The sequence below is a fragment of the Larus michahellis genome, chromosome 12 (assembly GCF_964199755.1).
Source record: "Larus michahellis chromosome 12, bLarMic1.1, whole genome shotgun sequence".
NCBI lineage: Eukaryota > Metazoa > Chordata > Aves > Charadriiformes > Laridae > Larus > Larus michahellis.
The window spans coordinates 8984057-9000706 of NC_133907.1; the positions used below are offsets into that span (position 1 = coordinate 8984057).

The 16650-nt window shown below is 39.4% G+C and overlaps 2 protein-coding genes across 23 annotated transcripts in view; one reads left to right on the forward strand and one right to left on the reverse strand.

The window, feature by feature from the left end:
• The window catches only part of ADNP (activity dependent neuroprotector homeobox), a 31822-nt gene extending 22298 nt beyond the window's left edge, over window positions 1-9524 (forward strand). For all 20 annotated transcript variants that reach the window (XM_074605137.1, XM_074605142.1, XM_074605152.1 and 17 more), the window contains 3 exons: window positions 1597-1709; window positions 3189-3281; window positions 5247-9524. In XM_074605137.1, coding sequence (XP_074461238.1) covers window positions 1597-1709; window positions 3189-3281; window positions 5247-8384 — 3344 coding nt within the window. In that variant the 3' untranslated portion in view covers window positions 8385-9524. The remainder of the gene's footprint in view (window positions 1-1596; window positions 1710-3188; window positions 3282-5246) is intronic.
• Window positions 9525-11875: 2351 nt separating this feature from the next.
• BCAS4 (breast carcinoma amplified sequence 4) overlaps window positions 11876-16650 on the reverse strand; it is a 44437-nt gene continuing 39662 nt past the window's right edge. For all 3 annotated transcript variants that reach the window (XR_012589632.1, XR_012589633.1, XM_074605157.1), the window contains one exon: window positions 11876-14042. The gene's annotated coding sequence lies outside the window, so the exon portion shown is untranslated. The remainder of the gene's footprint in view (window positions 14043-16650) is intronic.

Genomic DNA, 16650 nt, shown 5'->3' on the forward strand with positions numbered 1-16650 from the left:
AAAGCATTACCTAGTAAAAGTCGGTAGGAGTATGAAAATAAAGAAAACCTAGTGTGTAAACAGACAAGTAATGCTTTAACGAGTATGCATGATAGTGCGAAGAGAAGGGTTGGGTTTAATTTTTTGAGAAAATTTCTTAGTAAGCACTTGTAGCTTAGCGATTGCCCTTGATCTCATGATAAAAGGGGAGAATTTTTGTCTAACTCAAATATTTAATGGCTGCAAACTTCTGTTAACTCTGCATTCTAGGCTTCTGCTTGAAAGTGTTTAAAAATACTTTCAAGCTTCTAACAAAAAAAAAAGTCAATTTTTAGTTGATGTAGGTAGTCTTTGGCCTTATAGTGGATTAATTTGTTGATACGAATCAAACCTTGCATTGTTCAAACAAAGCACCATTTCTGAATTGGCTCACAGAAGTAATAATGATCAAAACCACAGCTTTTATCTCCTGAGGTACTACTCTTTACCGACAGGCATTGGACTGTTAAAGCCTAGGGAACAAGAGAACAACTCTGACCCTTTCTTGCTATGTAAGAAGCTTCCTCCCCTTTCCTTTGAGAAAAGCTTACCTCTTTTATTGCTGGCTCCACCCCTCTCACTTCCAAAGTCACTGTATATTGTCACTGTATACTGTCATCTTTCTGCCATTTTGCACCCTCTTAAAGCGCAGGTGACCTGTTGATGATGGGTCTGTAGCTGAGCAAGTGCTTACTGCAATGACAGCAGCATACAGGCCGAGAACCCCTCTATACCCAAAAGAAGACTAGTTATTAGCATTTGGAAGAAATCTTAGTGGTAACGTCGGAATCTGGGAATCCACATATCTTAAAGTTTTAGACTTTCTTTCAGCTGGATAGCCCCAGCCATTTACAGGCAGTTTAATTGGATGAATTAGCCATTTGTGTGGGGAACTGAAAGGGAGGGTTGTCTTGTAAGCTGAAAATATCCAGCTACACTTAGAGGTGTTAAGCCATCTCTCGTACTTTTTCCAGTGATTTGTATCTCTGAAGGGCTCTAACCAAGCTTTCAGGTCCCATCTCAATAAAAGAAGGATGTACGCTAAACAGCTTGTCAGCCATTGACAGCTATAAATACAGTAAAGAGAGGGAACTATTAATTTCTTACCCTACCTACAGCTGAATGCAAGAAGCATCTTTCTCACTGAAGAGACACTATTAAATCTATTGCAAGACTGACACAAACCTTGAAGCTCAACTTACCAATTTTCCAATCAGTTAGGATACATATGCACAAAAGAGAAACTGAGTTTTTAAGTACTTCAGCATAGGGGGTCAATTTCGTGTAAATACACACACTTAAAAAAAAAAAAATTATTTCCAGATGCAGCTGATTACTCCTGCAATAGTTGCTACATCAGTTTGTTGGGTTTTTAACTGCTCTCTTAAGCTTGTCGATATCTAGCTTATGGCCAGCCTCACTTAAGAACAAATCAGACAGAAAATATGGTAGTGAATGGTACAGCTCTGATACTGAGTTATATGGGTAAAACGAGACAGAAAATTACTAAAAGTGCAACATTCTATCAGACAAAACACATTTGACTTAAACCTTTTCTCTTACTTTCTTTTTCAATAGAAACTATGTTCCAACTTCCTGTCAACAACCTTGGCAGTTTAAGAAAGGCCCGGAAAACTGTGAAAAAAATACTTAGTGACATTGGTTTGGAATACTGTAAAGAACATATAGAAGTAAGTATGAGACCTCCCGAGTGTTGTAGGTAGAATTAAAATGCTCCAAAGCTAGTGGGACTATGAGGTCTTTGCTGTATGACATTGTTGGGGGTTTTTTTCTAGACCTGTTTCACAAAATGTTAAATTTTCACTGTGAATTTTGAAGGGATCCCCTGTATCCTGTTCCCACACTGTATTCCTGTGTTCTCATCAGCTTCTGAGAACGATCCTGAGATTCCATTCGGGCCTTGTTCAGGTGTTGCTACCCCTGCATTGCTTTTTAAATTCTACACAAAGTAGGACTTTCAATATGTTGAGCTAAAATGTGCCTGTAAGCGCTTTTTAGAAAGCTTAGTGGAGACAAGATACACTTCAGGCTGTGTGTGACTGACTTGATGTGTATTGAAGGTAGGTTGTCTTTTGTTTATGTCAAATGCTTAAAAATAGCATTTCCTACCTGAACATTTAGGAATGAAGCAAGATACTAGGTGCGGTATAGGATGTTCTTGGGGGACAGAAGGTGATTCTGAGGCTTTCAGTCAGTGCTGAACAGCAGGGCATCAGGTTAAAGACTCACTTCTGTACCTGTGTTAGTTGCTAGAAGGGAAGGGTGCTTGTGCTGCTCTTCTGGACAGACTTCATAACTGTTGTCTCAAAAACGCAGCTTTCTCTCCTGAACACTAACTTCTGTACTGTCAGTTCACATACCTTAACTCTTTAGAGTACTTGGCAAATGATGACCTGTTCGCTTTGTCATTTCTGTTAGTGTCTCTATAAAGAGCATTTAAGTGAGATGCATAAGAAAAAGAAATGCCAGTCCTTCCTGCTTGGGAAATTTGTGAACCGAGTATAATTTTTAAGGGTAAAATTCTGAACTGGGACAAGTATTCATTTCCATGGAAATACTATTTTTGAGTCTTTATGTGCTGCCGACTTATATGCCAAAGATGAGATGCCAAAGTACTTCATAAGATTATTTTTTAATAGGAATTGGGCTTCTTGGACATCATACATGTAGTCAAGCTTTTAAAACTTTTATCTGAATTCCTGTATGAAATTAAAGTAATTTAAAAAAAAACAACAAACAAACCAAAACCAATCAAACACCACCCCACTCCCTCCAAAAAAACCCCAAACCAAGCAAACATAAGAGTTATGGTAAAGCATCTATATGATCTTAAATGTTTAGCACTAGCCCTGGAATACTTTTCTCCATGACTGCTTTTGAAAATGGGGCAGGTATGTAATTACAGTCTTGGGTTAATTAGGAGGATGAGTACTGAAAATAGTTCTTCAGGTGCTTTGTGATATTGAGACTACGCACAACTCTTCACCTCCACAGAGGTGCAGCTTAAATACCCCCACTTCCTTGAACTAATAGTGTCTACTGTTCACCAGCAGCACTTGAGAAGACTGCATGGATGCTTACAAGAGTTGCTTAAGGGAGCAGTTGATCTTTGGTTTTGATTCTCTGTACTCTCTTCCCATCTTCTCCAGGATTTTAAGCAGTTTGAACCTAATGACTTTTATTTGAAAAACACTACATGGGAAGATGTAGGATTGTGGGACCCATCGCTTACAAAAAATCAGGTTGGTAATAGTTTATGTTGACACATCTGATTCTGAAGATGGTTCATACTAAAGGGCGTTTCACAAATATGCCAAGAGCTTTTCCTGCAGTTTTACCCATCGATCTTCATTTGTCATCAGTTTAAGGGACAGCAAAAAGCTGCGCTGCTATTTTTTTATTTATTTTTTTTTTTAAGTAACAATCCTGGTCTTTACCTTAGTAGTATGGATAGTCGAATACTGGAGAACTGATTGGTCAAGAAATCTTACTCACCCTTTGACAACCGCACCTTAAGAGCCCGTCTGTTTTCAAGCTTAGCATGATTTCACCATCCGTCCGGTCAAAAGATCAACAATTTTATACAGTTCGTGATAAGTTTTTTATGTTTCATTATCTGTTTTCATCATTGCAGAAAAAGTTCCAATGAACGCGTCTAACTGCTGCTCTCTCCCATGTTGTTGTAGCTCTGTTAGCTGTCTGCCATATCTAAAGACTCTCATAACCTGACTGTATCCGAGATTTAGTTTTAGGCGTATATAGTTCAATGCAGCAGAATGAAGTGACACTGGAAGTCTTACTTTTTAGATGTTTCTGGGCCAGTACTAAAGGAAATTTGGGCTAGAATTGAGCTAGAAGTGGAGGGAGGAAATAACACTTGATTCTGATGAACATATTTAAGGCAAGTCATGGTGCACTGCAGTAGCCTCTGCCGATGATACAATACAGAGCAATACCAGCACTGACAGAAGTGAGAAGGTGAGAAATCTCTCCACCAAATAAGCCCTCCTTTAGCATCTGAAAGATGAGGTAATGCTCTTACAGGAAATGGGGGCCTGTATTATGGTGGATTCCTAGGGTACTGTTAATCTGAAAATGTCCCTTTCGTACTGTGTTCCATAAAATATACTGACGTTGTCCTTTTTCCTAGTTAATTGCCAAACAAAAATTGTAAAATAAAAGGAGACAGCCTTTGTTTAGTTTGTTTTATCTTGTCTCCAGCCTACCAGATGTCTGAGGCTTCAGGAGGTGGGCAGAAGCACATATTCCTACTTAGCTATGCAGAGGGAGAGTACAATTCTCCAGCTACTTCAAATGATCTATGTGTAGCTTGATGCACAAGACTTGTTTTGACACTCATGATGAATGTTTGTAACTATCTGAATTTCATGCCTTATCTCATCTGAAATGCCAGATTGCTTGTGGCTATCTCTAAGGCCAATGTAACTTTAGTTTCTGTTACAACAGTTGACAAGAACTGCATCGGCAACATGTTAAATATAAGAAAGATAAAGGGTGCAGGGAAACTGCAAGGGTGGAATTTTCAAATGCCTTTTCTGTTTCAAGATTGTTTTAAAAATCAGGTTTGTGCTTTGATCAGAAGGAAAAGGCTTGGTGGCTTTAAGGGTTCATGTAGCCTTAGTATATGACTTAGTAAGTGTAAATCCATTTGTTCACCAAAAATAAGTTTTGAAGAGCATCTTTTATATAAAAGTTTGTAATGGAATAAGACACTGAAATAGCTGAAGTTATATATCTGTCTTATATCTACAAATGTTTGTCAGATTTTGACGGGAAGTAACTTGCCTTCTGGATACAGTCTCATTCTACTCCATCACGCTTGCCTTTCCCCCCTGGAAATGAGCTTACGGTGAACTTTTTAATGCAGCTTGGCTGCAGGGAATGAGGCTTATTTTTGACTGGTGGAGAAAGGTGCTTATGATTTAGCCTTGCGTGCTGAGTTCATGCTCAAACTCTTGAGAGATCTCTAAACTGGCTCTTGCCACATCACGTGTATGTTCAGGTGATAAAAGTTTTTAGGGCAGGCCAAACACTGGGGAGAAGAAATTAATCTAAAGGTTTGAGATTGTTGCAGTGGGTCTTGAGACTATTATTTAGAAACATTATTGTTTAGAGAAGATCATGGATGTTGTTTTTCTAAAAACTGCTTTTCAATATTTAGTTTCTGCTTTGTTCTTTGTTTTAAGGACTATCGGACAAAGCCCTTTTGCTGCAGTGCATGTCCATTTTCCTCGAAGTTCTTTTCAGCGTACAAAAGCCACTTCCGGAATGTTCATAGTGAAGACTTTGAAAATAGGATTCTCCTTAATTGTCCTTACTGTACTTTCAATGCGGACAAAAAGACTTTGGAAACGCACATTAAAATATTTCATGCTCCAAATGCCAATACACCGAGTGGAGGCATCAGCACTTTTAAAGATAAAAACAAACATGATAGCCTTAAACCTAAGCAGGCTGACAGTGTAGAACAAGCTGTTTATTACTGTAAGAAGTGCACTTACCGAGATCCTCTGTATGAAATAGTTAGAAAGCACATTTACAGGGAACATTTTCAGCATGTTGCTGCTCCTTACGTAGCGAAGGGAGGTGAAAAGTCACTCAATGGTGCAGTTCCGTTAAGTTCCAGTACCCGAGAGGAGGGTAGTATTCACTGCAAACGATGCCTTTTTATGCCGAAATCATATGAAGCTTTAGTACAGCATGTTATCGAGGACCACGAACGCATAGGATACCAGGTAACAGCGATGATAGGTCACACTAACGTAGTGGTTCCAAGATCTAAACCTTTGATGCTAATAGCTCCAAAACCACAGGATAAAAAGCCTATGGGGCTCCCTCAGAGGATGGGTCCCCTTTCCCCTGGAAGTGTTCGATCTCTTTCGTCGCAACAGATGATGAACAGACTCACTATACCAAAGCCTACATTGAATTCCGCAGGAGTGAATATGATGTCAAATGTTCACCTACAACAGAACAATTATGGAGTCAAATCAGTACCACCAAGTTACGTTGGTCAGCCAGGGGGAAGGCTAAACTTAAGCGGTAACGCAGTTTCTATTTCACAGCAGTCGCAAACAATGAAACAGTTTTCAGCAAGTGGCAATGGAAGGCCTTACACTCTTGGAGGGGAACAGAGATCACAGGCCTCGGCAAGATACTCTCTTCAGTCTGCCAATTCATCTTCTCTTTCATCAGCTCAGTTGAAACAGTCATCATTATCTCAGTCACAGGCAGCTTCAAGAGTATTAGGTCAGTCTGGCTCGAAATCTCCTGTAGCTGCTACAGGTCCTTCCGCTGTCAATACATCATCCACACAGAAGTGGAAAATCTGTACAATCTGTAATGAGCTGTTTCCTGAAAATGTGTATAGTGTCCACTTTGAAAAGGAGCACAAGGCCGAAAAGGTGCCTGCAGTAGCTAACTATATAATGAAAATACACAATTTCACTAGCAAATGTCTATACTGTAATCGCTATTTACCCACTGATACATTGCTTAATCATATGTTAATACATGGTCTGTCTTGTCCGTATTGCCGTTCAACCTTCAACGATGTTGAAAAGATGGCCGCTCATATGCGAATGGTTCATGTTGATGAAGAAATGGGACCTAAAACGGATTCTACTCTAACCTTTGATTTGACATTGCAGCAGGGTAGTCACACGAATATACATCTTCTTGTAACCACCTACAACCTGAGAGATGCTCCTGCTGAATCTGTAGCTTACCATGCTCAGAATACTCCCCCAGTTCCTCCAAAACCACAGCCAAAAATCCAGGAGAAGTCTGATGTACCTGTAAAAAGTTCTCCACAAGCAGCAGTTCCCTACAAAAAAGACGTGGGGAAAACTCTCTGTCCTCTGTGCTTTTCAATCCTAAAAGGACCCATCTCTGATGCACTTGCACATCATCTACGGGAGAGGCATCAAGTAATTCAGACAGTTCATCCGGTTGAGAAGAAGCTGACCTACAAATGCATTCATTGCCTTGGTGTATATACGAGTAACATGACTGCCTCAACTATAACGCTGCACCTTGTCCACTGCAGAGGTGTCGGGAAGACTCAGAACGGCCAGGACAAAGGTACTTCGTCATCTCGGCTAAGTCAGTCTCCAGCGGTAGCACCTGTAAAACGTACTTATGAACACATGGAATTCTCGCTAATGAAGAAAAGGAAAATGGATGATGATGACTCCCCCTCTGCCTTTGAGGAGAAGCCCGAAGAGCCTGTAGTTCTAGCATTGGACCCCAAGGGTCATGAAGATGATTCCTATGAAGCCAGGAAAACATTTCTCACAAAATATTTTAATAAGCAACCATATCCCACTAGGAGAGAGATTGAAAAACTGGCTGCCAGTTTGTGGCTATGGAAATCTGATATTGCGTCTCATTTTAGTAACAAAAGGAAGAAATGCGTTAGAGATTGTGAAAAATACAAACCTGGTGTGCTGCTCGGTTTCAATATGAAAGAGTTAAACAAGGTTAAACATGAAATGGATTTTGATGCTGAATGGCTGTTTGAAAACCACGATGAAAAGAATTCCAGAGTCAACGTTAGTAAGACTGTCGATAAAAAAATAAACTTAGGAAAAGACAATGAAAGTTCCTCAGACAGCTATGAAAATATAGAAGAGGAATACAATGAAAGCGGTAGTCCGTTTGGTCAGCGTATTCCTGACGCTGGTGGGAAAACCTCTTCTGATAGCACAGTGGAAAACCCAGAGGACAGCATATCCAAGGAAATCATTGAAGAAACTACATTACAGTCTCCAGAGAAGTCTGATCAAAAACAAGAGGAAAGCTCTAAGTACGAAGAGATCATTTCTGCTGAAGAACCAGCAAAACTGGTAGGTGATGTTTCAGATAGCGAAGGTGATCAGGATGATCAAGATGATGCTGTTGAATGGAAAGATGGAGCTTCACAGTCTGAAAGTGGGCCTGGTTCTCAGCAGGTTTCTGATTTTGAAGATAATACATCGGAAGTAAAACCGGAAGTGTGGACAGATGAATCCTCCCAAAGCGAAGATGCTGGCAGCAGTAAACCGACTGTTGAGACAAAAGGGGGCGGATCTGAAAGCGATGAAGAGCAGTCAAAGTGGAAGAATCGTTCCTATGGAAAAGTAGAAGAGTTTTGGTCTAAGGACCAGTCGCAATGGAAAAATGCATCAGAGATTGAGGAGAACTTGTCAAATCAGCAGATGGAATGGCAGAATAGCACAATTGACAGTGAGGATGGAGATCAGTTTGACAGCGTGACTGATGGAGTAGCAGAACCAATGCATAGCAGCTTAACTGGCGTGGAGCTGAGCAGCCAGCAAGCGTGAGCTGCTCGAGTCGGAAGTGTCAGTAATACGATCCAGTCGACAACTGTCTCAGCCCTCTCATTTCAGTCTGACTGCTAAGCTTCAACTCTGACTGGTACTGCCTTTCGAGTGCTAGGTCATGGCGTGTGGTGGTTGTGGCCACTGTTATTCCAGCGGTTATTTAAGGATGCTGTTGGCGAATCTTGCTTGAGAATACCTGCTGGAACGAGCACAGTAACTTAATGTGAAAACAGATAAGCTGGTGGCTCCAGAATGCACAGAGAAAAGCAGAGGTTTATTTTATCTGCATTTTCAACATTTATTTCACTCTTGTACATGTTCAGTTGTATGTCTTTTTAAACATTACCCTTTTTCACATGGTAGTGTAGGGCCAACCATACAAGCTACCAGTTCAACGTGTATAGTAGACTATGGGGAAATTGATTTTTTTCATGTATCATTCTGAATAGTTGAAATGTATATTTGTACAGTCTTTTAGACCTATTCAAGTGAAGCTTATGAAATTGTTCTTGTGTACCCATCATAGATTTGTTTCTCTTTTTTAGTGTTGCCCTGCTGTGTAATAAATGCTGTATCTAGTTTACCTAGCAAAAGCTTGAAACTGCTATAGTATGAATTTTGACAAACTTAGTTTTTGCACATAACCTTGTACAATCTCAAAACAGAGGCCAGCAACATAAAAAAATATATCTGGACTCTATTGTATTATAGAATTTTCTTGTTCTGAATATCCTTGACGTTACAACTGATGACAAACGTATTTCAGAGCCATTTTCTGAAATCTTTTAAGCTAAAAAAAGAAAAATCACATGCAAGAAACAAGTTTGCAGCTACTAATTTTGACACCTTTTAGATCTGTATAAAAGTGTATTGTGTTGAAGCAGCACACTGAAACAAAAGTGCTGTGTTTTGAATATTTAGTTTTATCTTTAGTTAACACCCACAAGGTGTTGTATTCATTTATACCATCTAATATATGACACACTGTTGTAGTATGTATAATTTTGTGATCTTTATTTCCCTTTGTATTCTTCATTTAAGCATCTAAATAAATTGCTGTATTGTGCTTAATGTAAATATTTGCTTTATTACATGCAAGTGCTGCATTCCTGTTTGGTAAATCCCACCTTGCTACATTCATTACTGGTTTGGTTTTTTTTCTTCTCCCCCTGCAAAGTGCTCCACAGCTCTGCTGGGACATGTCTCTATAGGACTTCCTTACTGACTAGACAGATCTCCTTCAAGGATATTGAAAATCCTACAGAACTAACTTTGGCTGAGTTTGTCTTTACTATTTAGCATTCTAGGACACTAATTTATAAATAGGATTGTAGTAATTTGCTTGCTCTGCATCCGGGAGAAACAAGGTCTATGAATTACTTGCATTTTTCATCCCTTTGTACTTACGTGAATGGAGATCACTTTCATGTATTAAAAAGTTATCTAGAACTACGTCTCTCTCTGAAGTACTATGTATTGAGGGTAAATGATAGCAAAGGTATTTGAATACTTATGATTTAAACATGGGGCATGTAGTAAGTAATTTGAATACTTAAATTTTAACAAACTGATTTTTTTTTTTTTTGATGATTGGTTTGGTCAAACCAGTTACGCATTTTGGCAAGTGTGCAGTACACAGAGCTGCAGAACCAAAACCTCAGCGAGATAATAATTTACTGAAGAGAGTTTAATTGTGATGAGAACAAAACTATTCTTAATTAGAGCTATGAGTCTGATTTAGGCAAATGCCTAATAAATATCAGAGTACCAACTTTCTGATACTTTACAAGAACTAAATTGACCTGTGAGGTTTTCATTAATGTTGTAAAGGAGGAAATAGTTCTGTCTGTGCTCTTCAATGTCTTAAACAGCAAAACCGTTTCACTGAGATCTTGAGAAAACATTTAGTTATCTCTCTAGCTGGCAGGTAGATAGATATAAACTGTTATTTCCACTAGTATAACAAACAAGCCGCTATATAAGCCAAAGAGGGGAGTCTGCGTATGCTCTCGTGTTCTGCAGCTAACTTGTGCTGCTGATGCACTTTGGAATGAGCATTTCTGGGTTTTGTTGAACTAATTATGTGCGTGAAGTGATGACTGAAAACAGTTACCTTTGGATGAAGATGGTTTAAATTTGGCTTGTGCTTCCTTTCCCCTTTCACAGAAGGGATACATAACTCCTGTTCTGCTGTTTTAACTGGGAGGAGTGGAAGTTGGACTGGCTCCTCATTATGCACTCAACTGGTAGACTATATGTTTTAAGAACAATACAGGAAAAATATTTTAGACAGTTACATCAGCAAAAGAGTTCCTTATGTTTCTCTGCCTTAAAAGAAAACTTGAACCTCAACTAATTTTCTTAGGAGGCTTTCTGAACTCCCACTGAAAATAACTTTTCAGTAAATCAGCTGGGAGTCTGTTAACTGTCGCTCACAGATGCCAATGGGATGGTAATCTTTTCTCCAACAAAACCAGGCACTCAAAGTCCTAGAACAGGTTATTCCTTGATAAGAAAAGTTGGTCATGCTCCTTTCGGCCTCTGTAGGCTGCTCTAGTTCACGGGAGGCTGCTGCCTGAAAACTTCAGACATTTCAGAATTTGTTTTGTTTCATTTCATCTAGGCTTTAAGGGATTTTTCAAATACTCAACAGTTTAATGGTAGTACAACACCCTTTATCTGTTAAGCAATGAAATAAAAAACTGGGTATCATCTTACAAGTCTGCATCACATTTGTCTCGATATCTGGCAGGGTTAATTTAATATTAGGGAACTCTATAGTTAAAGTCAAATTTCCAAACTTTGACCTGTTTGTGGTCGGTGAATAGTAAGACTATGAAATCTGAACTCTAGAAATGCTTCATTTGCCAGAAAATTCTATGATAAGAAATATCATTTTATATAGTGATTAAATCAATGGTCTTGTACAAAAATAGTCTGTCTTACCAGGAATATCAAGAAGAGTTGGGGGGGGTGGGTTTTTTAAGTTTTGACATAAACTTTCTAGTATTTCAAACAACTTACTCCTCAAATCTGGATTTTAGCCTAGGCAAGAATTCCTTTCTCGATTTGAGGGTAACCACACATTTTTGAGGAAGTCAAAAAAGCAGAAGAGGTAAAATGCCCAATAAAACTGGAGGAACCTTAAACCCAGTTTGTATAGTCTTAATTAATCACACCATTATAATTGTGTGAGATGGAAGCTATCCAGCTTTTGCATACATTGCTGACGTTCTATAGCAGAACTCTAGAAACCTGCCAGCTGTGGTGCAGAGTAGCCAGCTCAAGCCAACACTCAAGTTCTTCTGCTGTCTTCAGTGGGAGACCTTGAAAACAGGAGTCTGTGCAGGCTTTGGCCAGCACAACAGAGCAGAAAGACTATTAAGACTTCTCTAAAGAATTTGTTTCAGCCAGTTTACCTGAATTGCAGCAGAGCCAAGTGCAGTTTTCCATCTTAAAATACGCTACCTGAAATCTAAAGGTTGTAACAGTTGAGGCTGGAGTAGGAGGTTATTAGCATATGCATTGTTTCTAGACACAAGACAGCTTTGTACAACAAAAACTCTTTCAGAGCTGGTGGCACCTGTAATTTGACTTCTGACAAACACCCAAAACTGGCAAGGACAGGCAGAGCTTGTTAAAGGGAGTTGCATTTTATATGGCACTCTGCTTCTGTGGGTGTTCACACGTGCTAGCAATAACTTATTTTGAGGCATCCTTCACTGCGCTGACCTGCAGCTGGGATGTTGTGGTTCAACACATGCACTTCTCGTTCTTTCAGCGCACTCCTCTCCTTCCATCCCCTGCCCTCGCCCCCTGAAGCACAGTTACAGCTAAGCTTTCCTCCAGACTAAACCATTCTTTTCCAGCAGCGTCAGACCGACTGCTTTTGTGAAACTTCCAGTTTTCTATCCAGGGCATTGGCCGCTAAAGTCACACTTGATCTCAGCATTTTCCTTTGGGTTCTGTGACTTAACCATTTATCTACACCGGGATTTCCACTCAATCAAAACCTTTTACACGATGTTGCAGCAATAGCTGCACTGAAGTTGTATTTCACAAGCTCTTAATCTTACTGGAAGTTCAAGTGACATTTAATGCTGCCATCCTCTGTTCAGCAGCAGCAAGAGCCGTAGCAAGAACTTGCCAATTAATATTTGACCCTTTGACATGTATTTTCAAGACAGAAACCTGAATATTCACCCAGTATTTTTATAGGAAAATGCTATCATTCTTGCCACCAAGGAATTAGTAGGTTTCAAATATCCACTAAAACAGTTACAGTAAACAACTTACCATTTTGTAGTACATATATTTCATACACTGCTATAGTATTAAAACAAGTTTATTGCATTTTTATCAGAACCAAAAGATTTCAGGAATATGTTGTGTGCACTGTCTTTTCATTTCTGTTAATAAAGAAGCTGATATTTGGATAAACAGGTTGGTATAATTAAGAGTACTTTGTTCCTTTCATAACTGATTAGCCTCTGTAATACCAGCTGATTCGTAATAATCCATTACAATAACCTGCATTGCAGGGGCAGAGAGATCGACTAGGTCTGCCTTCTCTTGCTTTATATTTTAATTCAACTTTATCTTTCATCATCAGTCCCACTAATAAATATGAAAAGGTTGAGTTCGTTTATTTCTGCATCAGAAAAGCATTGGTCTCCATGGTTACTCAAAGCCATGTAGCTTTACTTTCACCATAAGCTTTTTTTTTCCCCTTTACAGAATTTGCATCGGGTCCTCCATCTTGAGTTTTTCCACACATATTTTTAAAACAAGAGCATTTATTTCTGTTTCTCCGTATTGTACTGTATGCAAAGCCAATCGTCTGAAAAGCGTAGAACCTTCTCTTCCTTATGCAGAGAACTGAGTGGGTTTTGTTTCCCTAGACCTATTTTGCAGTCAAAAAAAAACCCAAACCAAAACCAAACACAAACCTCCAGGTGCAGAGATGAACCCCGCTACTCCCGGTCCTGCCTAAACAGCATCTGCATTACAAAATTGCACATCCAAAGGTCCACAACAGAAAGTTTATTTGTACCATTCAAGTTATATTACACAACAGCTTTTAAATTCCTATTCCTAGTTTGCAATAGAGTGCTGGAAGCTTCAGCAGTGTGCAGTTTATTGAATTTAAAATTTTGACACTGACTTCATGTTCTCTCGTAAAATCTGAACATTTGTGCACTTGTGAAGCTGGCAGTATTAGCACATTACTTGACAGTTCTAACATGCTATACTAGAGCACTCTTCAACATTCTGATCATTTTAAGTATAAAAATGTGAAAGTAAACAAAATGGGGTTTTGTACATTTTCTTCATTGATTTAGGAAGCACATCAAGTAAGTGCAAACTACTGTGATCAAATCTTACAATAAATGTTCCAGCCTCCATATAGCTACAACATGATCAGAAACGTTTAGCTTCCCTTCGAAATGCTAGCCAAAGATCAGAAATGTAACAGTTGCTTCTTCCTAATCTCATCAATATAAACTGTAAGAATAAATTCAGTCTTTCCTAAAAAACTTTTGGTCATCAAAAATTAATTACGTTGATACTTAGTACCTACATAGTTCATAGGAAAAAAGTCTTCAGCTGGTAGGGTTTTGGCAGGTCATTGGAGCGTGCTGCTGATAGAGGACGTCTCTGAAACAAGAACAGGACAGAAATTAATCCTGTTGTTAAAGAACAGGAAATAATACTTTAAGGAGTTGACCATGTAAAGACACCTGGGGTGGGGAGAGGAATTAACATCTCAGAACTGAGGTTACTTTCCAATACAAGATAATTGGCTCTGCAAACAATGGTGAAAATGTGACGTCTACTTTCACACCTGATTCTGGAGACTCTGCAGTCATCTTAGCTGGATTAATATTGAACAGATAAAAATAGAGTAGAACACAGGGGAAATTAGTTTTAAAGCAGAGAAAAATGCAAATTAATTAGTAACACTGGAAAATACTGACTACGGAAGAAATAATAGAACAGGATTTGGCGTTGCTTCTAAAGTTTTTAAGAATTCAAAGAATTGATTAATCCTGAATTGAGGAGATAAAATAGTATTTCTGTAGCGCAACAGTTCAAACCTCTAACTAAAACCACAGTCTCAACGGAAAATGAGGGGTGCATCCCTCCCATAAAACTAATGATCTTCAGGCTCTAAACTTACCGTATTTCCAGAGAACAGTTTGCTATTTAGATGTAATCCTCACATTTATTTGTATTTAATTCTCATTCATGTGTTTCAAGCTGTGCATCTGCTTACAAACATTTGTTGCTAGTATCCACTGCTAATTCTTTGGAACAGAACTGGCTCTCCATACACATCTAGGGACAATTTAAGAAGTAAATATTCATTTATACTATGACCTAGGTAGTGGCTGCTGAAGCTGCGTTGCTGTGCGGCCGTTGTCAGAACGGGCAGGATGAACGGGGGTCCCGCTGGCAAACTCATGATTTGCACATCTCGGGGATCAATACCGTGTTCTCAGAGAAGGACACTTGCTACCTATTAGGATACACAAACTTTGCTAGGGGGAGAAATGTTCCTTTAATGATAATCATCAACAGATGCACATGGTTTTGAGGTTTTTATGTGCAGACCCAAACAAAAGGAGATAGGCTCCTTTTAATGGGCAGAATACCAGCTTTTTTTCAATGAAAAATGAAAGGTTTTTTTATCTAAGATTGAAAATCAACAGTGACAACCACTAAGACAAGATGAAGAATCTGAATTGATCATGTAAGAACTAGTGACGAAGGTTCACCTCTGCAAAACAGAAAGGAGAAAAAAAGCCTAACCAAAGAAGCTGCAAAACTAGCCAGCTGTAACAATTCACAGTGGCATACTAACATTTTCTGTATTCTCCATAAAATAATAGTAGAGAGAAAGAAGAGTTAAAAACCACTATGATATTCAAAGTACCTTCATTTCTAGGGCAGTCTTGCCAGTGGTGATACCAGGAGAGAAGGCGGCAGGAACAGGGCTATGAACGTTATCAAACGTCACAGGCCGAGTGACAACTTCTTTGCAGAGAGCCCTGATCAGAGCAATCAAACCGAACTAAGGACACGAACCTCCCAAACTAACCTCCAACATAGACTCAGGATTTCCCATAGCTCATGAAACCACTGTCTCACTCCGATTTGTAACTGGGTATTTTACAACTGCTTATTCTTCGCACTTACCATCCAGAATTCCTCCAAATAGATGATGCGGTGACTGCAATGAGAATTCACTACTTTGGTTTTCTGAGATTCCTGCAATACTATTCTGATGCTTTGACAAACAATACCTTATTACTTATATAGTACTACAGGTATTATGATTCATAGATATATTTACTGCATTCTGACCTACAGGTACTACATATTTTCTCTTGACACAGGTAATTTGCGCAACTGTGCCATAAATACTTACAAAGTGACTCCTATTTTACATCTACCCACACCAAACTTTCATCGGGGAACACTCTTGTTACCAGCTTATGTTAAAGGAGCTACTTCAATCCTCATTATCTTAAAGCACAGCTGCTGAATCACTAGTAAATGAGAGACAAAGGTACCGATCCGTAGGGCTTGACCATATTTTACAAGGAAGGGGTCTGAGAAAAGCCACCTTTCACAATGGTACAAATGCCACGTGGGGTTAAAAGACACAGGCACGAGGAATCTCTGTGCTGTGCACATCACACAGGCTGGAGATGAAATAATTCCTTTGTGGTCAGGCTGCTCTCAAACTTAAAGGAAAAGTGATATGGTTGCGTGGTAAGGAGGGAGGGCTGCGGGGGGGGGGGGGGGGGGGGGGAGAAAGAGAAAATGTCTTGAAATTCCAAAGCCTATTGAAGTCATCAAAAGAGAAAGGTTTAAGTAGCAGCAAATAGCTTTTCACCCCTAGATCACTGGATTCATGTCTGCCGCAATGTAATGAAGGCCAGATTAAAACCCTTGGAAAGTAGGTGCTCCCATGAGGATGGCGTCCGTTCCATCACGCACAGCCACGAGGGACACTGACTGCAGCAGTGGCTTGCTGAAGGCCAAGTGCCCATGAGACTCAATGGTGTTTGTGTCTAACCCGGGCTATAAAGGCCTTGGGCAAGGTTCTGTCATTTCACTGGTGTCTGGAAGCACCTCTGGCACCTCCTATTCAGTGCAAATACATATTTTTTTTACATTATTTCTCCTCTTATCTCTTAGGTCAGGCTTGAGCCAGCGGAGCGCAGTGTAATGAGCTTTCGTCGTACCTGAAAAACAC